Consider the following 19494-nt stretch of genomic DNA (forward strand, 5'->3'; position numbering starts at 1 on the left):
GCCCAGCTCTTTCCTCAGAGGCAGCTTTATTCCTGGCTGCAGCCACTGGGTGTAGAGGGTGTTCCTGGCACTCCTCTGATGAGCTTGGTTTGGCTTGGTAGTGTTTGGACACGAAAAAAGCAAATCCTTGAGCCTCAAAATGAGATGTTAAAGGGACTGTAATAAGCCTCTTCACATAATCTTCCCTTTGAAGGTGCGTTTTGGAGCAGGAGCAGCATGAGGATGCTCCACTTCTAAAGTTCTAAAGCTCTGTAATGTTTAGGCTATTGTGGGACTTCCATTCCTGCTTTGGATGTTACTCTGGTTCCTTATGCACTTTAGACTGTGGCTTTGTAGGGCTTTTCAGGAACTTCAATGCATTCTGCATTTTGGTTTTGGTGATTTTATTGCTGAGTTTTCCCCTTATGAGTTAGTAAGCAGACAAGTATCTAAGTAGTGAGGCTCAATTTTTGAATTTCTTAGTGTATGAATGGCCTTCCAGTGGGTTCCTCTGCATCCAAATTTTAACAGAATCTCTATGTCAATTATGTGCTGATGGAATTCAGCTTCATGTTTATGCTGCTGCTGATTGTGTCTTTCACTTTTTAGTCCTATAAACTGTAATAGTTTGGGAACAGATCTTTGTCTGCCTCTTCGTCCCCTGAAAGACCCGCTACAGACCCTTGGCCTTAATATACCTACTAGGAGATACTCTGATGGTACAGTCTCTTCTGGAAAACTGCAAATTGCTCTAGTTTAAAACTCATGTATAAAATACTTTGTTTGGGCACTTTTGTTGGAGCCATAAGCTTTGTTGACTGGGGTGCTATGTGAGTCTTGAGCTTGATATAAAAGTCCATGAAGTACATTTAGCCTACGGCCTGCTGGAGCCAGAGCAGCTTGTGCAAACTGCTGCAAGAGATGGTCTTGGTCTGCTGAGTTTAATTGTACTGTGGATGAAAGGAAGTTACTGATAGAGGCATCTGATTCTTGCAGATCAGAAAGCCTGAGAACATCAGACTGCACAGCTTAGCTGTGCCTTTGAGGGAAGTACAAGCAACTGTGTATTAGGTTATAGGGCTTTTTGGTTCTAACTTAGTAGAAAGAGGAAGGAAGGGAAGGTTGGTCTGCTCTGAGTCGAGGTTAGAATAGAAAGATCACATTGATACTACCTTTCTAGTAATTTAAAACTAAAGTAAGGTTCAGTTTTGTAGTGGTACAGTGTGTAGGTACATTAGTAGGGCAGTAGCAGTAAGTGAACAGAAGTAAAACTGCTGTGACTGAACTTGACTACGTCAAAGAAATAGGACTGGCAGGTCTCTGTCCTGGAATGTGGAAGAAGTTACCATATAATGCCAAATGTCTGGTAACAGGGATTTTATTAAATCTGTTAAGTCAGGGCTAGTAACAAAATACAGAGAACAAGCTGAGCCTACAACATCATGTACTGAGCAAGGACTGAATTAACTGACCCATGAAAAACTGAATAACGTTTTCATGTTGTTTGCTCCATGGCAGGTAGTGTCACACCAGCCTTTTTAATAAACCAGCTCTTTCTAGAGGGATAAATTTCCTTGTTAAATCTTGGCCATAAAAGATTTATTATGGAGTCATATGGAAGATTAATTACTTTTTCAGAGGGATTGACGTTTATGCAAGAATTGCAAGATGGCTACAAGCTGGTGAAAGGGAAGGTGTTTGTACTGCAGAAAAAACAGTTGGAGGCAGGAGTTGTGAAACACACAGTGCTTCTCATTCATGACCTTGGCATTAAAAGTAAGAGTATGTATGGCATGTTTGTGGTGAGACCAACCTGGGACACACAAACAATAACCTGGAAGAGGAGGGTGATAAGTGCATTGCATAAGATGAGCTCTAAAACTTTGTACTTAAGTTTTTGTGATGGTGGACTCAGAGGGCAGGCATGTGCCTCCTCAAAGTGGCAGGCAGAACTTCTGTTGTAAGCTGGAGTTCATCAGTTTAAAGAGAAAAACCAGTAGATACTGTGGGGGCATGACTGGAAGACAAGTGGGATCTTAGCTTTAAGAGATGCTTCTAGCACATTTGGGAAATGCTGGTGCTATTATTGACAGTGTTTTGGAGTGCTTTGCACAATGACCAAATGGTTTTTAAGAAAAAGAAATGGGCATTACAAAGGAGATACTTCAGGCACACCGAGGAGATGATGAAGGTAGACATGCTAAGGTCATGTGACATGGGTTAATAAGTCTAAACAATGGGAACACATCCAGAAAATACAGGGTTGAGAAGGAGGAATTACTGAATCTGAAGGATGATTTGGGTTTCCAAACCTGTGAGCAACTTTGCTTCAGGTGCAAGGAGAGTTAGAAATCTGGTGGGGCTGAAGGTAAGGCTTGATGAACATAAGAAGGAAATTGCTTTATGCAGTACCTGTTGTTTCAAGGTGTGTGAGGATACAGGAAGTTCTTTTCGGCTCTATGATGTCTCTGCTATATGGCAAAATACTTGAATTAATGGAATTTAAAGCCTTGCCATACAGAAAAAAGATGAAATTAACTGTGGAATTGATGGCTTATATAATGACTTAATTTAAATCTTACCCAAACAAAATCAAGTTCAAAGCACTGAAATTATTTTTTGAAGTTGTGATAAAGCTGTAAATAATTGAGTCAAGTCAGTTCAGCCATGAAACTTCAGTTTTTTTACTTGAGTGGACTTTGTCTGAGGCATGGCCTGAGTGCTGTGTTTTGGGTGTGAGGAAATTGCTGGGGTGTTAAGTGTGGTTCCTTGAAACTTGCTGAAGGCACTTGCTGCCTTCTTTCTCTGTGACTCTGCTGCACTTTCCTCATTTGCTGCTTCCTGTCTCCTGTTTTGTCTTTGCAATGTCTCCCAGTGTAACTTGTGCCCACCTGTCCTGCATAGGTGATTTGTGTTGTAGCTTTTCTTATTCCTGCTTTTTAAAGAGAAGACCTTAGTGTGAAAAACTTAGCTACACCAATAACCAAAGACCCTAAATACATCTGTTTTCTTGATCTCTCTCTTACTGAAAAGCTTGAGCTGAGATGTTTTGCTGGTGCTGATAACACTCTGTCTTGTCTCCACAGGCCCCGTACTGCGGATTGCTGTTTCGCCATGCGGGCTGGCCCCTGTGTATTCAAGAGAAGATTATAATCCAGCTGGCTTCCATTGACTGGCAAATCTTGAAGCCTGGTGACTTCTACCTGCAGGTGGTCCCCTCTCTGAAGAAGCCTCCACGAATTGTAGTGAAATGTTTGGGAAAAGATAAGCATAATGTAGAAGAAGTGGTGATTCCAGAAGTTTCATATACCTCTATTTTTACTCTGGAATGGTTGAGTACATTCAATGGAGAGCGGATGGGCATAGCACTGGAAAATTGTTTACTAACCACTGATGACAAAATATTTCGTGTCCCCTGGGATAAAGTGGTTAATCCTGAATTTATAAATAAACCAAAAATAATTGAAAACAATATCATCTCTCCAGAAATAACAGAGAAACGTTCCATTTTGTGCCTCCCCACGGACCGTACTGAGTGCAGTTCACCAGACCTGAGGTCTCAGTACCTACAGGAACTAAGCCCAAATCAAGACAACCCTGTCATTAGCAGCACAGCTCCACAGTTAAAGGAAGCTCTGGTCAATGGTGTCTGTACAAGTCCTGTGACTCAAGAGGACTTGACGAGTGACCTTGAAGGGGAGTACGTTGAGCTGGCAGAAGTTTCACTGCCCAGGTTTGGGCCACAAACAGGATCTTTAACCCAGTCGCTGGCATTAAGTTATCTTACTCAGCCCAGGGCACGAGTGAATGAGTCTAAAGGCAAGCACAGGTTTATTGTCATACAAGGCAGCACCTACTCCAAGAACTTAATTCAGTCAGCACTTATGCAGAAGGAGCACTGTCAAATGGACACTCTGAGCACTTCTACAGAAGTTCTCAAAAATGCTACTCCATCGGAAGGCAACAAAGTGATGGCACATGGAGAACTGTCTCCAGAAGGTCAGCTGCTGCCAGTTGATCCTGGAAGTATGGGTGATAACATTCCTGTGGCCGAGCCTCCTGCTTGCTGTGTAGAAGATTTATCTGCAGAGCAGGAGACTCACAGTGAGCACTCACTGGATTGGCAGTACGCACTGTGCAGCTACAGTGATGTGTGTGCTGGAGATGCTGTCTGCTGCAAAGCACAAGTGCCTGGTGCCCCTAGAAACATGGAGGGAGAAAGTGATGGACCTAGTGGAAATGCTGGTGTTGAAACATCAAAGCAGGGCCCAGAAGTGATTCTAGATGCTACTGCTGCTAAAGAGGAAATGATGCTGGGAGTACACACAGAACCACTGACTGAGGGTCACAAGGAGGTGACACTGATGGATGCTTCTGTATCTGTCCTAGGGCCTTTGGGACCATGTTGCACACTAAAGGAAGGTTCTGATGTCCCTTGCCAGGGTGGCAGTGTAAGTGTTGAGCCAGTGCAGGTCACTACATTGACTGAGAATTTGGATGTGCGTGGGGAGAGAGGCTCTCCTTCAGGGAACATGGCAGATGTAAGTGCTTGCTGCAGCAATAATGAAGCAAATACTAGTTCTCCATTAAATCCTCCAGAAGAGAACCAAGGAGATGTAGATGAATTTGAGGAGGGAAGAAGGAGCAGCCAAGAGGAAGTGGAAGAGTCTAAAGAAATGTTGACAGTAAATGAAAATCAGACTAGTCACAGTCACTGTTCTGTAAAAGCTCCAGCAGATGGAACCTTGTCAGATGGTGAAGAGCAAGAGCATAAAAAGGCTGAAGAAGCCGTACTACTCCAAACTGCCCTATCAGCAGAGGGGAATCAGATGGCAGAACAATTAAATAACAGTGACTTGTTGGCTCCTGATGCACAAGAAGATGCAAATTTGTTCAAAACCCAGAGGTCTGAAGGAAAGTTTGAGGAACCACAAAGGCTGGTGGAAAACCATGGCTGTGAAAGTGAAGAGAACTCTGTGCTGAACCTGGAGGGACAGGTGGAGAACCAGGAAAGTTCTTCTTACAGGGAAAGGTTGAAGACCACAGCCTCAAAAACACTGGAATCCATTGAAGAGGAATTGGAGGGTGGACCACTGTCCTCAGGACCTGCTGAGGAACATACAGAGCCTACCACTCTGCACTCCCAGCCAGAGGCAACTTCTGGGGCATCAGCTGCTAAAGGTACAGCCATTGGATGTTTGTGTGGTTATGTTTGGTAACATGGATTGAAAGCAAAGTCCTGAAGGAGTACTGCTTAAATACTCCTTATCAGGAAAGATTTGATAAATACATCTGGGAGGCTTTGGGGTAATAGCACAAAATACTGGGAAATGATTAAATTGTCATTTTTTGTGGTGTGAAATTAGCTTTCTCTTCACAGGTGGGTTTATTGTGGTATTTTGTTTAATCATTCTTTGCAAATTTACATTAGTACAGAACAAAGTTCCATTGGAAGAAGCTTTTAATTTCAGTTAATCTGATTGCTGGTGACCTCCTCCTGCTACATTCATGATGTGCAGAATGTATGAGGAGAGTGTACAAGTCTTTCATAGTTGAAAAGTGGCTTTAAGAAGATGGCTGTGGCAAGAGGAAGCAGCAGTGGATGCCACAGTAAAATACTAGCTGTGTAACGTGACCTGAAGATCAACAAATGTACGTGCTGATAACTGATTTAGGCAGCAAACTGCAGAGCTGAGGGATTCCCCCCTCTTCCCTGCCTTCCCCTCCGGCATGCTTTCTTCAGCTCGATTATGTTTCAAGTAGGAACTGTTTAACTTGAGTGGAAGAGCACAGAAATTAAGCATCTAACTTCAACTCAGGTGGAATGTTCCAGCAGGTATTACCAAGATTTCTCGATGCTTGTGTTCCTGAGCTGGAGCTGTGCTACTTCAGGAGGAATTGAGAGGGCAATCCAGGTGCCTTTTGCACCAGACTGTAGGCAGGCAGTGTGTAACCGCATGGGCCCGGTGTGGGCTTTGCCCTGCTCTGCTGAGTGTGGAAAGCTGCAGCTCGATATGCAGATCTCCCCGAGGAGCGGGTGTGCGGCGGGGGCGGGTGGAACATGCCATTCCAGTTCAACAGCTCTCATTCCCTGAGACCCCTGGCTAGGAAAATTACCCAGCTTGAAATATTGGAGTGAGGCCTCTTGAAAGGGTTGGCATACAGAGCCATGTTGTTAGAGCATGTTTGACCCTCTGGGGCAACACATCCAGACCTGGCTGTCTTGGGACGTGCTGTCACTGTAGTGCTTGCCCTGGTCCCAAATTATATGGCCAAGAGCTGAGCATGATTCCATTTGACTGCCACACACACCTGCTTCTCAACTGTCCAAAAGTCACATTTTACCTCATATCTTAGTAACCTCCTAATGAAGCTAAATTAGTGTCCGTTGATTAAAATAAAATTTCATTAATATTTGCATCAAACTAATTTAATTCCATAGTTAGGCAGCCCCAGGGTTGCCAGGCATTTCTGATACTTCTGAAGTGACAAGCATTTCTCTTGTGTGAAATGGAGGGATCAGCTCAAAGGTTTCTGTTTCTGCAGTGCACGTCTCTCTGAGCATCTATCACCATGAGCAGAAAAAAAAAATCACCTTCTGCTTATCTGTGTGTCTTGGGGGATATATGCCAGGAAATAACTGTCCAATAACCATCCACTCCCCTGGCCAAGCTGAACTTGGCTTGACTTCTTGCTTGCTTAGGACCAGGCCTTGGAACACCTAGTCTGTGTTTAGTGCTGGGTGGACACTTTGCTCGTGAGTCCAGTGGCTGCTTGTTCAGTGTTCCCATCACTTCTGTGATTAGCCAGGTCTAGCTCGTTGTGAGATAAACGTGATGTTCTCACTGGTCCAAAGACTAAATCTTGGCCACTGCTGGAGATTTCAGCAGTGATGGACCCCTCTGGGGTACAGACAGAGATTGTTTTTAATGAAAGACAGTACAAATGATTCTAGGGATTTGGCTGAAATAAATGACATTTGTGGCTCAGGTATGCTGATGTTAAACTTGGGCATTGCAGTTTTAGAAAAAAGCAAACCTTATTATCTCAGTGCTTATAAAGCAAAAGAAGCAATCTAAACTGCCAGGAAAACCACCCAAACTAACCAAATAAACTCTTTATGGTAAAGGGCAGCTCAAGTATCTGTTAATGCTGGCAGTATTTCTTAAACACTATAGTTGACACTATAAAAAGCTGAATCCATTCAATTACATTTGATTGCTTTGAGATCCAAACAAGCCATCCCCTTATCTAGCCCCATTAAACCCTCAGAGATGTATTTATAAGATAATTCAGAGATAAAATTACACAGCAAAGCAAATGTCCTACAAATGGGCTCTACTTTTCCAGCAAGGCAGTTCTGTAGGTTAAATTCTCTGTGTGTTGTTGAGGTCATTTTGCTACTATGATTGGAAACTCTGGGTATCTTGCCTAAACTATAAATAACAACAAAGCTTAAGCTTTACTGGGTCAATTCAGATCTGAAGTTCACACCTCAGCAGCAGTGGGCAGAGACACAATTTGCTCTGTGTGAGGTGAAGGAGCTTGCTTGTTACAGCAGATATTGTAGATTATGTCAAAATATATGTTCAGAACTGGGGCATCTGAGTTTGCTGTGTCTGCAGGTTTTTCCTTGTCCCTTAACTTTCTCCCTTTACTTCCATTCTCAGTGAGCTTATTTTGTGCACAAATAGAGTCTAAAAAGTCTGAAGTCAAATGTGAGCTGTTTTGAGTTGATGGCTTAAAGTTTACACTGGTTCCATTCACAGATGATGTGACTGCTGTTTTTTCCTAATGATTAACATCTAAATGAAAGCGGATTTTGAAACTTCGCAGCTCTGGAAAGAATTCCTCTATTTTGTGGGTGGAAAATATCTTGATATTCAAGAAATAGGCTGAAAAGCCACACTGGGGCATATTGAGCAGCACCTGTTAGGGCGTTCCGTTCCTGGTCCCAGTTACTACCTGATGTTAGCATATATGATACTGGTGCTGGGGCAGTTTGCAGGGAAAATGCTAATGTCTCTTTGAAATGCACACAAGCAAATCCTCCTCTACCACTTCCTTAACCTCGGGGAAAGGTGGAACCTGCAAACACGGCAAATTCAGATGTCCCTGTTCTCAATTTGCGTTTAGATGTAATCCTCCGCATTCTACAATTTCCGCTTTAGTGCCTCCGCCCCAAATTGCAAATAACAAACAGTGTGCTTGGGCCTGTTTGGGAGAGCTGGCATCTGCAGATCTGAGCTGGGCTTCAGAAGCTCGGGGAAGAGTTTTGTTTGGGCAAGATGTACTTAGTCTGGAGGCTGCACAGCTTTAGTGAAGTTTTCTCAGGGCTGAAAAGCCCCAGCACCGTGACTGTGTGTGGTGGGCTGAACAAAATGCTTCTCTCCTGCCTTTTGGGAGCTGCTGCCTCATTCCTCAGAGATATCCAAGGCAGGACTGTCATATACATTTATGTATTTCCCTTGCCCTGGTTTGTAACCTATGTGGAACACAGCTATGTTCTGTTTCTTGTCGTCTTTAAATCTCATATTTTGGTCCTCTTTGCAGGCTTTTGTCATTTAATGCAGACCCCTTTACTACAAACTGCGTAGTTTTTATAGGCAGGCCTTACAGCTCATTGATAAGGTGATTCCATGTTCTCCTAGAAAGTCTACCAGCTTTTCACATGAAACCTTTGGGCACAACTTCAATGACTCTGTGATGTTCAAGATCCCCTTTCTGCAGGAGATCGGTGCCCCTCTAAAATGCAGCTTCAGGAAGATGTAACAGTGTTGTCTGAAGTGGATGACCTCTTTTACCACTGGGAAGTGGAGGCTGAGGTAGCTCTAGGAGCAGAGTGGGGCTCTGGTACAGCCCAGAATTGGGCAGAGCCCTGAAGTCATCACAGCAGCTTATGTGGCCAAATGCAGCAGATGCCAAGCTGGATCTCAGGGATGTTCCTCAATCAGGGGCATTACCAAAGAAGAATGAGCAGCTATTCCACCAGGCCCTCGATGGTGCAGAGCCCAGGAGTTCCTCCTAGTTTCCCCCACTGTTGGATGATTTACTGCAGTGAGCCATGCTGCTCAGGGCACTTCTCTCACCCATTTTAGCAATTTTGAAAGCAGTTGGGGCTAAGCCTCAACCTGTAAATCTCCTTCACTGCTAAAACTTGTATTGAAAGCCACTTCAAGGACTGCTTTGTTCCTGGTCCTGCTCTTTAATGAAGTATTGGAATCTGTTAGTAAATAAACTGAGTCAAGTGTCAACATTGTTGATGCAGCAGGAAGGTAGGATGGTTGAAGTAAATTTTAAATAGCAATTAAAATGCCTGACTTCATAGCAAGCAAATAAATATTCCACTCTTATTTTCCTAAAGAAAGGTTGATATTTTTGTTGGTAGATACTGAAGTATCAGGATTTGTAGTGAAGTGTAGCCTTTCATTTAGTATAGCTTTCTGCCAACAGGGATAGCCTAGTTGTCTACTTAGGATGCTAAAGATCTTTTATTGAAGATGCACTGCTGGCTTCTAATTCTTGTGATGTTGGGAAATGGGGCATAATACTTCTTGCACAGTGGGTAGATACTTTTTTTCTTCTTTCTAGATAATTTTACATGAAAATTGAAACTTGTTAGAACTAGCCTTAGTTTCCATGTAGCAGCCAAGAAAATTTTAGAATTAACTGATTCTGATAACTTGTACTTTAGAGCTGAGGTGTCAGACAAAGGAAGCATTTTTTGCAGTTCTTGAGCAGGAGCTGGTTGGTGTAATCATCCTGTTCCTCAGTGTTTTTAAATGGGTTTTTGACTTTCACATGAAATGTTAATTAAAAAAGGCTGGACGAGGAGAACAAGGTCTCTTTGGCTAGCTTCCAGCTGATTTTTCAGCCTCCAGTTGACTTCATATTTTCAGGAACTAATCTGAAAGTAGTGTTGAGGGAGTAATTCTGTCCTGATGGAGTAGCCCTCCCTGTCAGAAGCTGGTTTATCACTCCAGCATGCTGGAGCTCAGCCAGGGACTTGCACTGTGCCAGAGTTCCAGGCTGTGAGCAATGTACTGCTTGATATGTTACCTTTAAGAAGGACCTTGACTACAGTAATCCCGATCTGAATTGAGCTTTTATACTTTGCAAACTTTACAATACATTTCTCTTTTTTTAGAATTACAGTAATTCTTATTAATTTTATAACCAAGTTTGGAACATGCATGCTACTGGCTAAAGGGCTGGAGGAGCTGCAGAGTGCTGGGGCTGGGAGCATGTCCCTCCCCAGTCTGGTACTTACCTGGGACCTTTTGGGTGGAACTCTGCTCGAGCTTCTGTTTGTTGTTTGCCTTACAGGGGTGATGTCAGAAGAAACAGAGATGAGAAAAGAGGCAACTGGCACAGGTGTGTTGAAAGCAGTGAGTAAAAGCAGTGCCCTGGAGGAAACTTCACCACCTGTTACTCCACCGACATCCCCAACTTCTGGAACTGCCTGGGGTGGTCAGTTTGCACCTACCATAGTCAAGGATGTGAACCCAGAAGTGCTCAGGAGTGGAGTTGCCTACCTGCCTGGTGAGTGGCTGAGCCAGAATGTGACTTGGAAATGTGGTTTGTAGGAGGGCAAGGGAGATGAGCCTCCTTTTGCAGTGCTGGAGACTGGTGCCAATTCTATTTTTCACCCCAAACCTCTTCAGAAGTTCCACTTCTTGAATCCTCTGAAGTTTCCGAATGGGCAGGACAGGAAGTAGAACTTCCCTCCCATTAATATTAATTTGCTCTCAGGAATCTCAAAATGTTAAACAAGTGTGTATGAGTCAGAAATGCCAAATCTCTGGGCTCATACCAGGAGTTCAAAAAGAGCAGAGTGAGGGTGCAGCTAATGATGGGCTGGTGGGCCTGACATCAGACCTGGTCAGAAGAATAGGGACTTGATTCACTTGGTAGATAATTAAAGGATAGGAATGTGGAAGATGCTCTTTGACAGGACTCTTGAAAACCAGTTTTATTCTTGGTAATTAGAAGTTTGGTTGGTTAAAGGTAGCCACCTAGATATAATAGATTTTTAGAAAACATTTGATTTCATGACACATAGCGTTGGAAGGAGTATCCCAATGAAGTGGATGAGTAATGTGTAGGGTGAACGATAGTGTTGCTAAATTGCAAATGACAAAACTAGGTATCAAGGGAGAACTTCCCAGAATTATTCTGCTGGAATTGGGTTGTAGGTTAAATGTTATTCAGTGTTTGCATCTGATAGAGCAGTGAATATCAAATAGCTGCAGATAAAAATTCTGCATGGGACAAATACTGGCAGAGAGGTGAACAAAGCTGAGGCTGTTGGACAGAGCAGCCAGGATTGCTTGGTGTACAGGGCCCACACAAGATGTCTTTGTGTTTAACCAAACATGAAGTAAAGCAGAGGAAGTAAGATCTACCTCTGTAGTGAGAAGCAGCGTTGGCAGCTCTGTGTAAAGAGCCCCTGTGGGCTTGTCCTTTTAGAGTCACCGAGGGGGTTGTTCAGTGTGGGACAGGAGGAGCTGCAGCTGATCAGCTCAGCGGCCATGTACAAGTTGAAAATTGGGCAGAGAACCCAGCCTCAGAGGAGAGGGCTGTGCAGCGTGGAGGAGTTGGGAAGGAGAGCAGAAAGGCAGCACAGGCATCTCCCGGGTGGTGCTGGGTCTACAAGACTCTTTTTGATCTCAGATGTGTGAAGGGGAGGAGATGACTAGACAGATCAAGAGACTGATTTTTTACCTCTGTATACTTGTTGGTGATGCCTCTGAAATACTTAGGGCTGTAAAAGGAAATAGTAAATATTAGACGTGATGCAGAGAAAGGTGACAGCCCTTCCTTGTAACCAAACTGGGTGTCTTACAACAACAGACTGGAAGGTTGTTTATCTCATAGAATGATTGAGAAAGAGGTGGAATCACTTTTGTGCCAGGAAGGAAGAAGGGAGTTAAAACTTTTCCAGTTTCTGGAAGAAGGTGAAATGGAAAACCAAGGGCAGGGCAGAATGATGGTACATCCATACATACATGTAGCTTTGCATTAGGAGATGAATTGATACAACAAATTCCAGAGGAGGATTTTTAATCTTCTGGTCAGCTGATCAGTTTGGACATTTTCATGCTGTATGTAACAGCCCAAAAAGTTGCAAGATTAGAGAGGGTCTTTCAGAAAAGGTCTCAGTCCATGCTGTTGCAGCAGCCTGACCATGTTACCTAATACTCCCTTTGTCACAAATTCCTATCATAATGTACCACTATTAAATGAGACAAAAGCCTTTGAATATGTGATGAAGGGATATCAAATGCCCTTCAAGTGCCTGCAAGAAGCAAGGATTGAGTTTGATACTGCTTCCAAGAAGGTTTTTCTCTAAGGAAGGAATTGTGTTTCCTGTAAAAGCACCATCAGATTTGATTGATCTCTCTGCCTTTTTGGGGTTTCAGTGGGCAATCCTCACGCCTGAGGGAATGTACTCATCACTCAGTTAAATGCTTTATGTTAGTCAGTGGTAATGATACAGTAATTACATTAGAAAAAAGAACTTTTGTAATGAACGGTGAGTAGGAGCTAATTAATAAACTAGTTGCTGATGGAGTTAGCCAAAACTTTCAGGATAGTTTCAGTTCTGGATTCTGCTCTGAGTTATGCCACTGTTGAATGATCTGTGTTATGTCACTGTTGCCCTGGTGGCTGTGATTACTTTTTTGACATGGTCAGGCAATTCCCAGGCTACTAGTTGAAAGTTCAAGGTTTAATCAAATTCTGGTGATGCCCAACCTGCCTGATGGACAGAAGATGTTGCTTCAGTATTAGAAAGCTTTTACTGAGCCTGGTTATTGAGCCATTTTTTTCCAGTAATTGAGGGCTTTGCTTTTTTATTTTATTTTGTGATGGTCCCCTTATCTTGTGAAACAAATTATATTAATAAGATTTTTGTAATTTCTTTCCATCTCTTTGATCGTGCAGCATCCAGGCCTACAGTATTTCAGGAGTAATAAAAGTCCTCCTGAATCACACTGATGATGAAAGATTTTTGTTAGCAGGAGAAAGCTTGTGTCACAGTTTTGGTCCCTGGGAGGGAGGAAGCCTTGCTTCAAAATGGTTTCCATCTGTGTCTGTGGCCCTTACTTGAGTCATGTCCTAGTGACAGATTGGGATCACACTGGGGCAGCTTTCCATGCTTGGGGCTGTCCATCTGTATCTGTTTCACTTGTCAGCTTGCATGCTTGTCCCTGGGATGGGGGAGAGAGGTGGTCCAGGGCAGTATCTCCCGTGGTAGCAACAGTGTTAAGGAGGGAAAGAAACAGATTTCTCTAAGTCTCTGTTTTTGTCTTGTGCTTGGGATTTCTGCCCCCCTCTCGTCCTTCTTATCCAGTTTGTATGACAGGAAATGGCTCCTGTTCTTCTAAATTACTTTTAACACAAAAGAGGTCTTGTCCCTCCTGTTCCCCAAATCACTTCCCCAGTTGCTTGAGCAGGCTCACTGCAGGTGCTGCCTGATTTTGAATCTCAGAGGCAGTTCTGTCTTTCCAAAGTGGTGTGTCCACCTGCTTTTTATCCTCCTTTTGCATCTGGAGAGGAAGCTGGACATAATTCCAAAACTGGCACTGTTAGGTCCTCCTCCTCTTGTGATAATGCATTCTCTCATCTTACAGCATTGTGAAGGTGAGAGTCTGTATCTTGAATTTATGAGATTTCTGCTTTTCTCAAGATTATTGTTAGGCAACTTCAGCCCTATTTATGAAGAAATAAATGGGGGCAGCATTTGGGTACTTGGAAGTGTGTTTATAGCCTCTTACCGTCAGCAACATACACTATATTGAGTTCTGTGGAGGATTTCAGGAAGATGGTGGGGTCTTAGTGGGAGAATATGAGGCATACAGACCTGGAACCAAGCTCTGTTGAATGACTTGTGTGATTTCCATCCTTCCTCTCTTTTTACAGGTACAAGAGACAAATCAGGACGTGCAGTGGCCATAATAACGACGAGGAACACGGCCTGGTTAAACCCCCACTGCAATACCACTGAGCTTGTACGCCTGCTCCTGTACCTGCATAGCATCCCAAGGTTTGTGATGCTCTTGGGCTGACAGGGCACACAGCTGCTGCCCTGTCCACTCTGCCTTTCAGGGAGATGGAAATTGAGGCAGAAATGGAAGGAGGCCTAGGAACTTGGTCCAGGCAGTCCTGAAATTACACAGGTGGGAATCTCCTGTTAGGGTGAACAGGCTTGTGTTCAGCAAGCCCTTTACCTATTCTGTGTATGCCGTGTGCACATGGGGTGATATAATTGGGTATGTACTGAATGTTTTCATGTGTTGCCATGAATCCAAGCCATTCTTGTTATCCTTCATCAGTTCAGAAAATGGAATTTGGGAGTTGTCATGGGGCAGTCATGCAGCAGGTCTGTGATAGTGTTGTGACATGATATTTTAGTGCCAGGCCTCCAAGCTAGAGGGAGGGAGGATCTGCAAGGGTTGAGAGTCCGCCTTGATGTCTGGCTGAAAATTGTTTTTGGAGCCTACAGGCTGGAGTTTGCTGCAGCTTCTCTTCCTTTCACTATGACATACTCTTCTTCCCCAGCTCATCACTATGTTTCACTTTTAGATGATTAAATAAGAAGAGGTAAAGCTAACTCTGACAGTGATTTTTTTTTTTTTTTTTTTTTTTAGGTTTTTAGGTTTTTAAACAATTAATAAGGGGAGCAGGCTTAACCCATGAGAAACTCATGCTTGGTTTCTTAGGCTTTTCCTTGCAAATCTGATTCTGGGTGAGATAGGCATTGGGTCTGCTCCAGACTGGCTGCTCTTTTGAAGCAGTGAGGCTGAAACCAAGCTTGTCCCTGAACACAATTAGGAAATACTGGTTTTCCTGTGTGTATTATCCAGTGGGCATCAGCACCTTTGCCATCAGTGGCACATATTCTAGGAGTGTGAGAAATGGGAAATTGGGTGGAAGTCATAGAATCAAACAGCAAAGGTAAAAACTGACAATCATTTGGTGGTTTCTGTGTATATGTTTTGTTTAGGAAAAGGTGGCCAGTTAGTTCCTGTTATTACAAAGCCTAACTGTACTGGTTTTTTTTACCCTGCCATGACTACAAGTTCTGTTCCCATAGTCTTGTTAATTTTCATTGGTGACGAAGGTGACCTTTTTATCTTTGTCCTTGCAGACCAGAATGTCAGGCTTTGGGTCTCACTGTTCTTGTGGATGCTCGTCGCTGTTCACCCGTTCCTGCTCTCTTCAAGGCATTCAGCACATTGCAGGTGAGCCTGGAGCTTGGGCAGAGGAACACTGGCTGGCTTGCTGTCATGGTTGGGTGTTATATCTCCATCTGCTGCTTATGTCTCCATCTGCCACCTGGCTTTCAGTTGGCTTTGGGAGGTGGAGATATGCACCCAGCCCTGCTTTAGGAGGATGACCTGGACTTGCCAGACTGCAGACAAAGCAAAAAACCTGATCAAGTCTGAGTTAGGGGAGAACACCCCTCCCCACCTCTCCAAATTTGCTTTCATCTCAGTGCTGAGAACAGCCCATACCTAAGTCTCAATGCTGTCATGAATTATTCTGCTTGGAGATGTTCCCTGCACTGATGGACTGTTTGAAATGTGCAGGGATTTTTGCCTGCCACAGAGAAGGGAGGAAGAGAGGCCTCTGCCTGCTGTCAGGGGAAGGGAAGGACACTGCTTGCCATGCCAGGTGGAAAAGCACGTGCAGCTGTTGATGTGGCTGTCGGTGAATGATTAGAATCGGATGTGCCGTAACTCTGTATTGCTTCAGGTCAAAGGCTTTCGTATCAGTCACTTGGGAAGCCAGTGGGTTGTGTTGCCCCCACTCCCAGATAGAAACTATCAGCTGCTTTTAGAAAGCCAGGGAGAAGCTTGGTTGTAGTGATGACTAATCTTGTTTAAGCAGGTGTTCGTTTTAAATCAGAGCTTAGGTCTCTTAGGACTCAAACTCTGCGAACTAGTACAGGGCAATGTTTTAATGAAGCTGATGTCTGTGGTTTATGTGCTTCAGTGCCACATCTGAGAGTTGAGTCTGACTCAGAGGTCTGTCCTCCTGCTTCCTGGGCTGGGTGGAGCTGTGAGCTCTATCAGCGTGCTTATTCTCTGTGGTGAAGGAGTAATCTGGTGCCCTGCTCAGTTCTGCAGAGGTAACAAGCAAACACATTCTCTTTTATGCTGTGCCCACACGGCAGTGGGCTTGCTAAAGCTTTTGAGCATTTCAGTGTCCATGTAAGTTGCGTGGCAGTCTTAGCGGCCTGATTTGGAAATCAGCAACGTGTTCTGGCTGTCTCAATTCTTGTACAAGCATGGTAATAATGCCATTTTACCCTTAAGTTTCCCCTCTGAAAGGAGGGAGGGGGGAAGCTTTTTGATGTGCAGTGGTGGCTGTTTGGCTTTGAGCACATCGTTATCAGGGTGTTGCTACAGTTTTTTAACAGAGTTTAATGTGCTGCCAGACAAATTGCTGGATCTGAGTGTGCGCTCAGGTAACAATGACTGACAGAGGCTGATTACTCTGCTTATGGTTTCCTGATCCTTACAGTGACTCTTCTGAAGACTCTGTAAAGGAGACCTGTTCAGGTAGCTCCTTGCCTTGTAATGACACAGGAGTAATCCCTGGCTCCTCTGAACCTTTTGGAGATCCTCAGCATTTACTCTGTAATACCATGGCAATGTTCTCCTCTACTCTGGGACAAGGATAGAGTAATACAGAAAATGGAGTGTAACTACAGTGAGGTAATCTAAATGTTCCAGAGTGAAGCAGGAGTAGCTTGGCCAGTGACTGCACTGAAGTACAGACTCTATGCCTCTAAGGTTACAGAGCAGATCACCTCCTTGGGGTCCTTTCTAAAATCCCTTACACATCTCAGTGTCTTATCTCTGGCAGACTGTCTCTAGAGCTCATTTCTTTGCTGTCCTGCACTCTCCTTATACAGGATTTTACTTATATAGTTTGTATGAAGTCTACTATGATAATGTGCCAGAATCTGTTACATGTTGAGGTCCAGCATTTCTTATTCAATTCTGAGGGGCTGTTTTCCTCTTGACCCAGCAGTGGGAAGCACTGCTTCACAGTGGGGAAGCACAGATCAGATGCCCTAATGCAGAGTCCCTTCCTGCTGGGATCTTTTAAGCCTAGAGAGACTCCCGGGCAGCAAAGGTTCCTGGATCAAGATATGTCAGCCTGAGGAAGTCTTTCTTCCACTTTTCTATCTTTCCAGAATGCATGATGGGAATTAAGTGCTAGTAGACAACTTGAGGTGCTTGCAGGTTAGTTTTCCCTACAGCACGGGGAGTCTGTCAGCTGCTCTGTCCAGAACCACCTGGTAAACTGGTGGGGAGCTTATCCTCTCTGCCTTCAGGGTAGGGCCAGTTATATTCAGCAATAATTTTTTTCCCCTTATTTTTAGAATATTGGGTGGCTGGGAAATCTTTCTGTCCCAGACAGCAGCCAGAGCAGAGGGAGTGGGGCAGAATAAAAAGCTGCTGCAGAGCTATCTCAGGAAGAAGCAGGAGGAACTCTGGCAGCTCTGTGCGGAGGTGAAGGGAAGTGCACAGCGTGTGCATGTTGCAGGAATAGATCAGGCTTGTTCCTGTGGGAAACTGCGTAATGATGCTTTGGAGCAAGGATTTTTGCAGGGATAAATGCTGTAATCTTTGGTTACAGGTTGTCACCAGTAAGCTCTGTGCTGGGGGGCTGCTCTTAAAGGAACTTTGCTGCTCAGAAGTGCCAGGCTGATCCCTTGCTCAGTGAGCAGGTGGAGCATGGGCAGTGGAATGTGTGCCCTGCCTTCAGTGATTTGGTATCTGTGGGATTTCTCTCTGCCTGAGTCTTAGTAGAGTAAGATTCTTTTGAATTTCCAGTATCAGTGTGAAGGCTTTATCCTGTAATCAGATGTGTTTGTGTATTGGATTGGGAAGTCAGTTTAGCATTTGAAAGCAGAGTTCTGTGCAAACCTTTCTGTTCAAGAGGTGTATTTGCATTCTCACTTAGTGCAGAAGTACAGCCATTAAAGACCAGGGAACTCCTGCTACTCCATTAGAGTGGTCACTTTGAGACTGACTGAGGTACCTGGGGACTCTGCCCTCTGCACAAACATTCCTGGCAGCCTGTGCTTCCAACTGTGCCAGTGTTGTTAAGTCTGGCCAAGGGTTTCCATCTGGGGCAGGACACCAGAAAACTGGAACTTCAGTCTGAGAAACCTTGAAAAAAGTATCTAATTCTCTTAATAATAATGAAAGGATCAGTATTTACCCTGATGCTTTCTGAAGTCCTCCTGATGCCCCTCTATTCTATGCTGTCCACAGTACACAGTAACAGTTTTGGGAGGTGAGGAGTTAATTTACATGTGTGGAACTCTTGTTTCTTTGCTTCTGTGTAGTTGGTTTTGTTAGCCAAGCTGGTAAGAGATTGTGCTGAAAGCTGCAGGAAAGCTTCCTTGAGTGGCATCCTGCTGCTTCCAGCTCTGCTTGTCTCCTGAGGTGCTCCTGGTGAACTGTCTCAGTCTTCGGATTGCTCTGTCAGAACTGGATGAGACTGACTTCTCTTCAGCGGTTTAAATTTAAAAATGTGGTGAAAAGTACTTGATTTCTTTGGAACTACAGTTTCTTCTTGAGTTGGAAGACCTCGAACTTTTCCCTTGACAGCTTTATCTGTGAATGGTTTTTCAGTTTCTATTTTCAGGAGTAGCAAACAAATGAGTGTTTTGGCTGCTGTGGTAACCTCTTGTTACACCATCACTACCTTTATCCCTCACTCAGATTGCACATTTCTTGACTGTTGGTGCAGAAGAGGGATTGTGTAAGAAAAAATTTGTTTAATACCATCACCAGTCTTGAATTTGTGTCCAGTCTTCATCCTTCAGTACTTTCTAGCAGATAAATTCAGAGCTGGTGATACAGCTGTAATGTCTCCCCATCTGCTCTTCAGTATTTACCTTATGCTGCCTAATTATGCAATAAATCCTTTTTGGCCTTTTGATCAGTGTTTAAATAACAGTGAAAGTGGGAATAATTCACTTTGGAGGAATTTGAGATGATTTAGAAACCTGTCACGGTTTTGGAAGGTGTTTCAGTTGGGATTTTTTTTGTTGGGTATAGAAAAGGATCGTGGTTTAGGACTGGATGAGAGAAAAGTCTTTTTCCTCTGTTCTGAAATCTCTGTTGCTGCTTTCTCTTGCGGAATCGGGGCTCCTTGTGTTGGCGTTGTTTCTGAATTGCAGAATTGGGCCCAGTGTCACGTTAGGTCATTCAGTCTCTGTTGGTCCACTTCTCTCTGTACTCTGGCTCTGCTGCTCCTGGCAGATATTTAACCCTACTCACTGCTGGAGCTGTTTATTTAAACAAGTTTCCTTTGCTGTTGTGGCCTGCTGTGTGGCAGGTTCCTTGCAGCTTGAGCAACACCAGAAAGGACTTGTTGCTTGACAATTCCCTGAGATCTTTGCAGAGGCAAAGACCGTGTAGAAGACATTGAAATGGGATGACTCTTGTTTAATCCTGTGGCACAACAGCTTAAATGGCTCTTCTC

At 43.9% G+C, this 19494-nt stretch overlaps 1 protein-coding gene across 5 annotated transcripts in view; it reads left to right on the forward strand.

The window, feature by feature from the left end:
- The window catches only part of PLEKHG4 (pleckstrin homology and RhoGEF domain containing G4), an 85241-nt gene that overhangs the window by 16744 nt on the left and 49003 nt on the right, over positions 1 to 19494 (forward strand). For all 5 annotated transcript variants that reach the window (XM_088171963.1, XM_014880711.2, XM_014880712.2 and 2 more), the window contains exons 3-6: positions 3066 to 5160; positions 10306 to 10521; positions 13903 to 14026; positions 15131 to 15224. In XM_088171963.1, coding sequence (XP_088028089.1) covers positions 3066 to 5160; positions 10306 to 10521; positions 13903 to 14026; positions 15131 to 15224 — 2529 coding nt within the window. The remainder of the gene's footprint in view (positions 1 to 3065; positions 5161 to 10305; positions 10522 to 13902; positions 14027 to 15130; positions 15225 to 19494) is intronic.

The sequence above is a fragment of the Sturnus vulgaris genome, chromosome 12, assembly GCF_052056855.1.
Source record: "Sturnus vulgaris isolate bStuVul1 chromosome 12, bStuVul1.hap1, whole genome shotgun sequence".
Classification (NCBI taxonomy): domain Eukaryota; kingdom Metazoa; phylum Chordata; class Aves; order Passeriformes; family Sturnidae; genus Sturnus; species Sturnus vulgaris.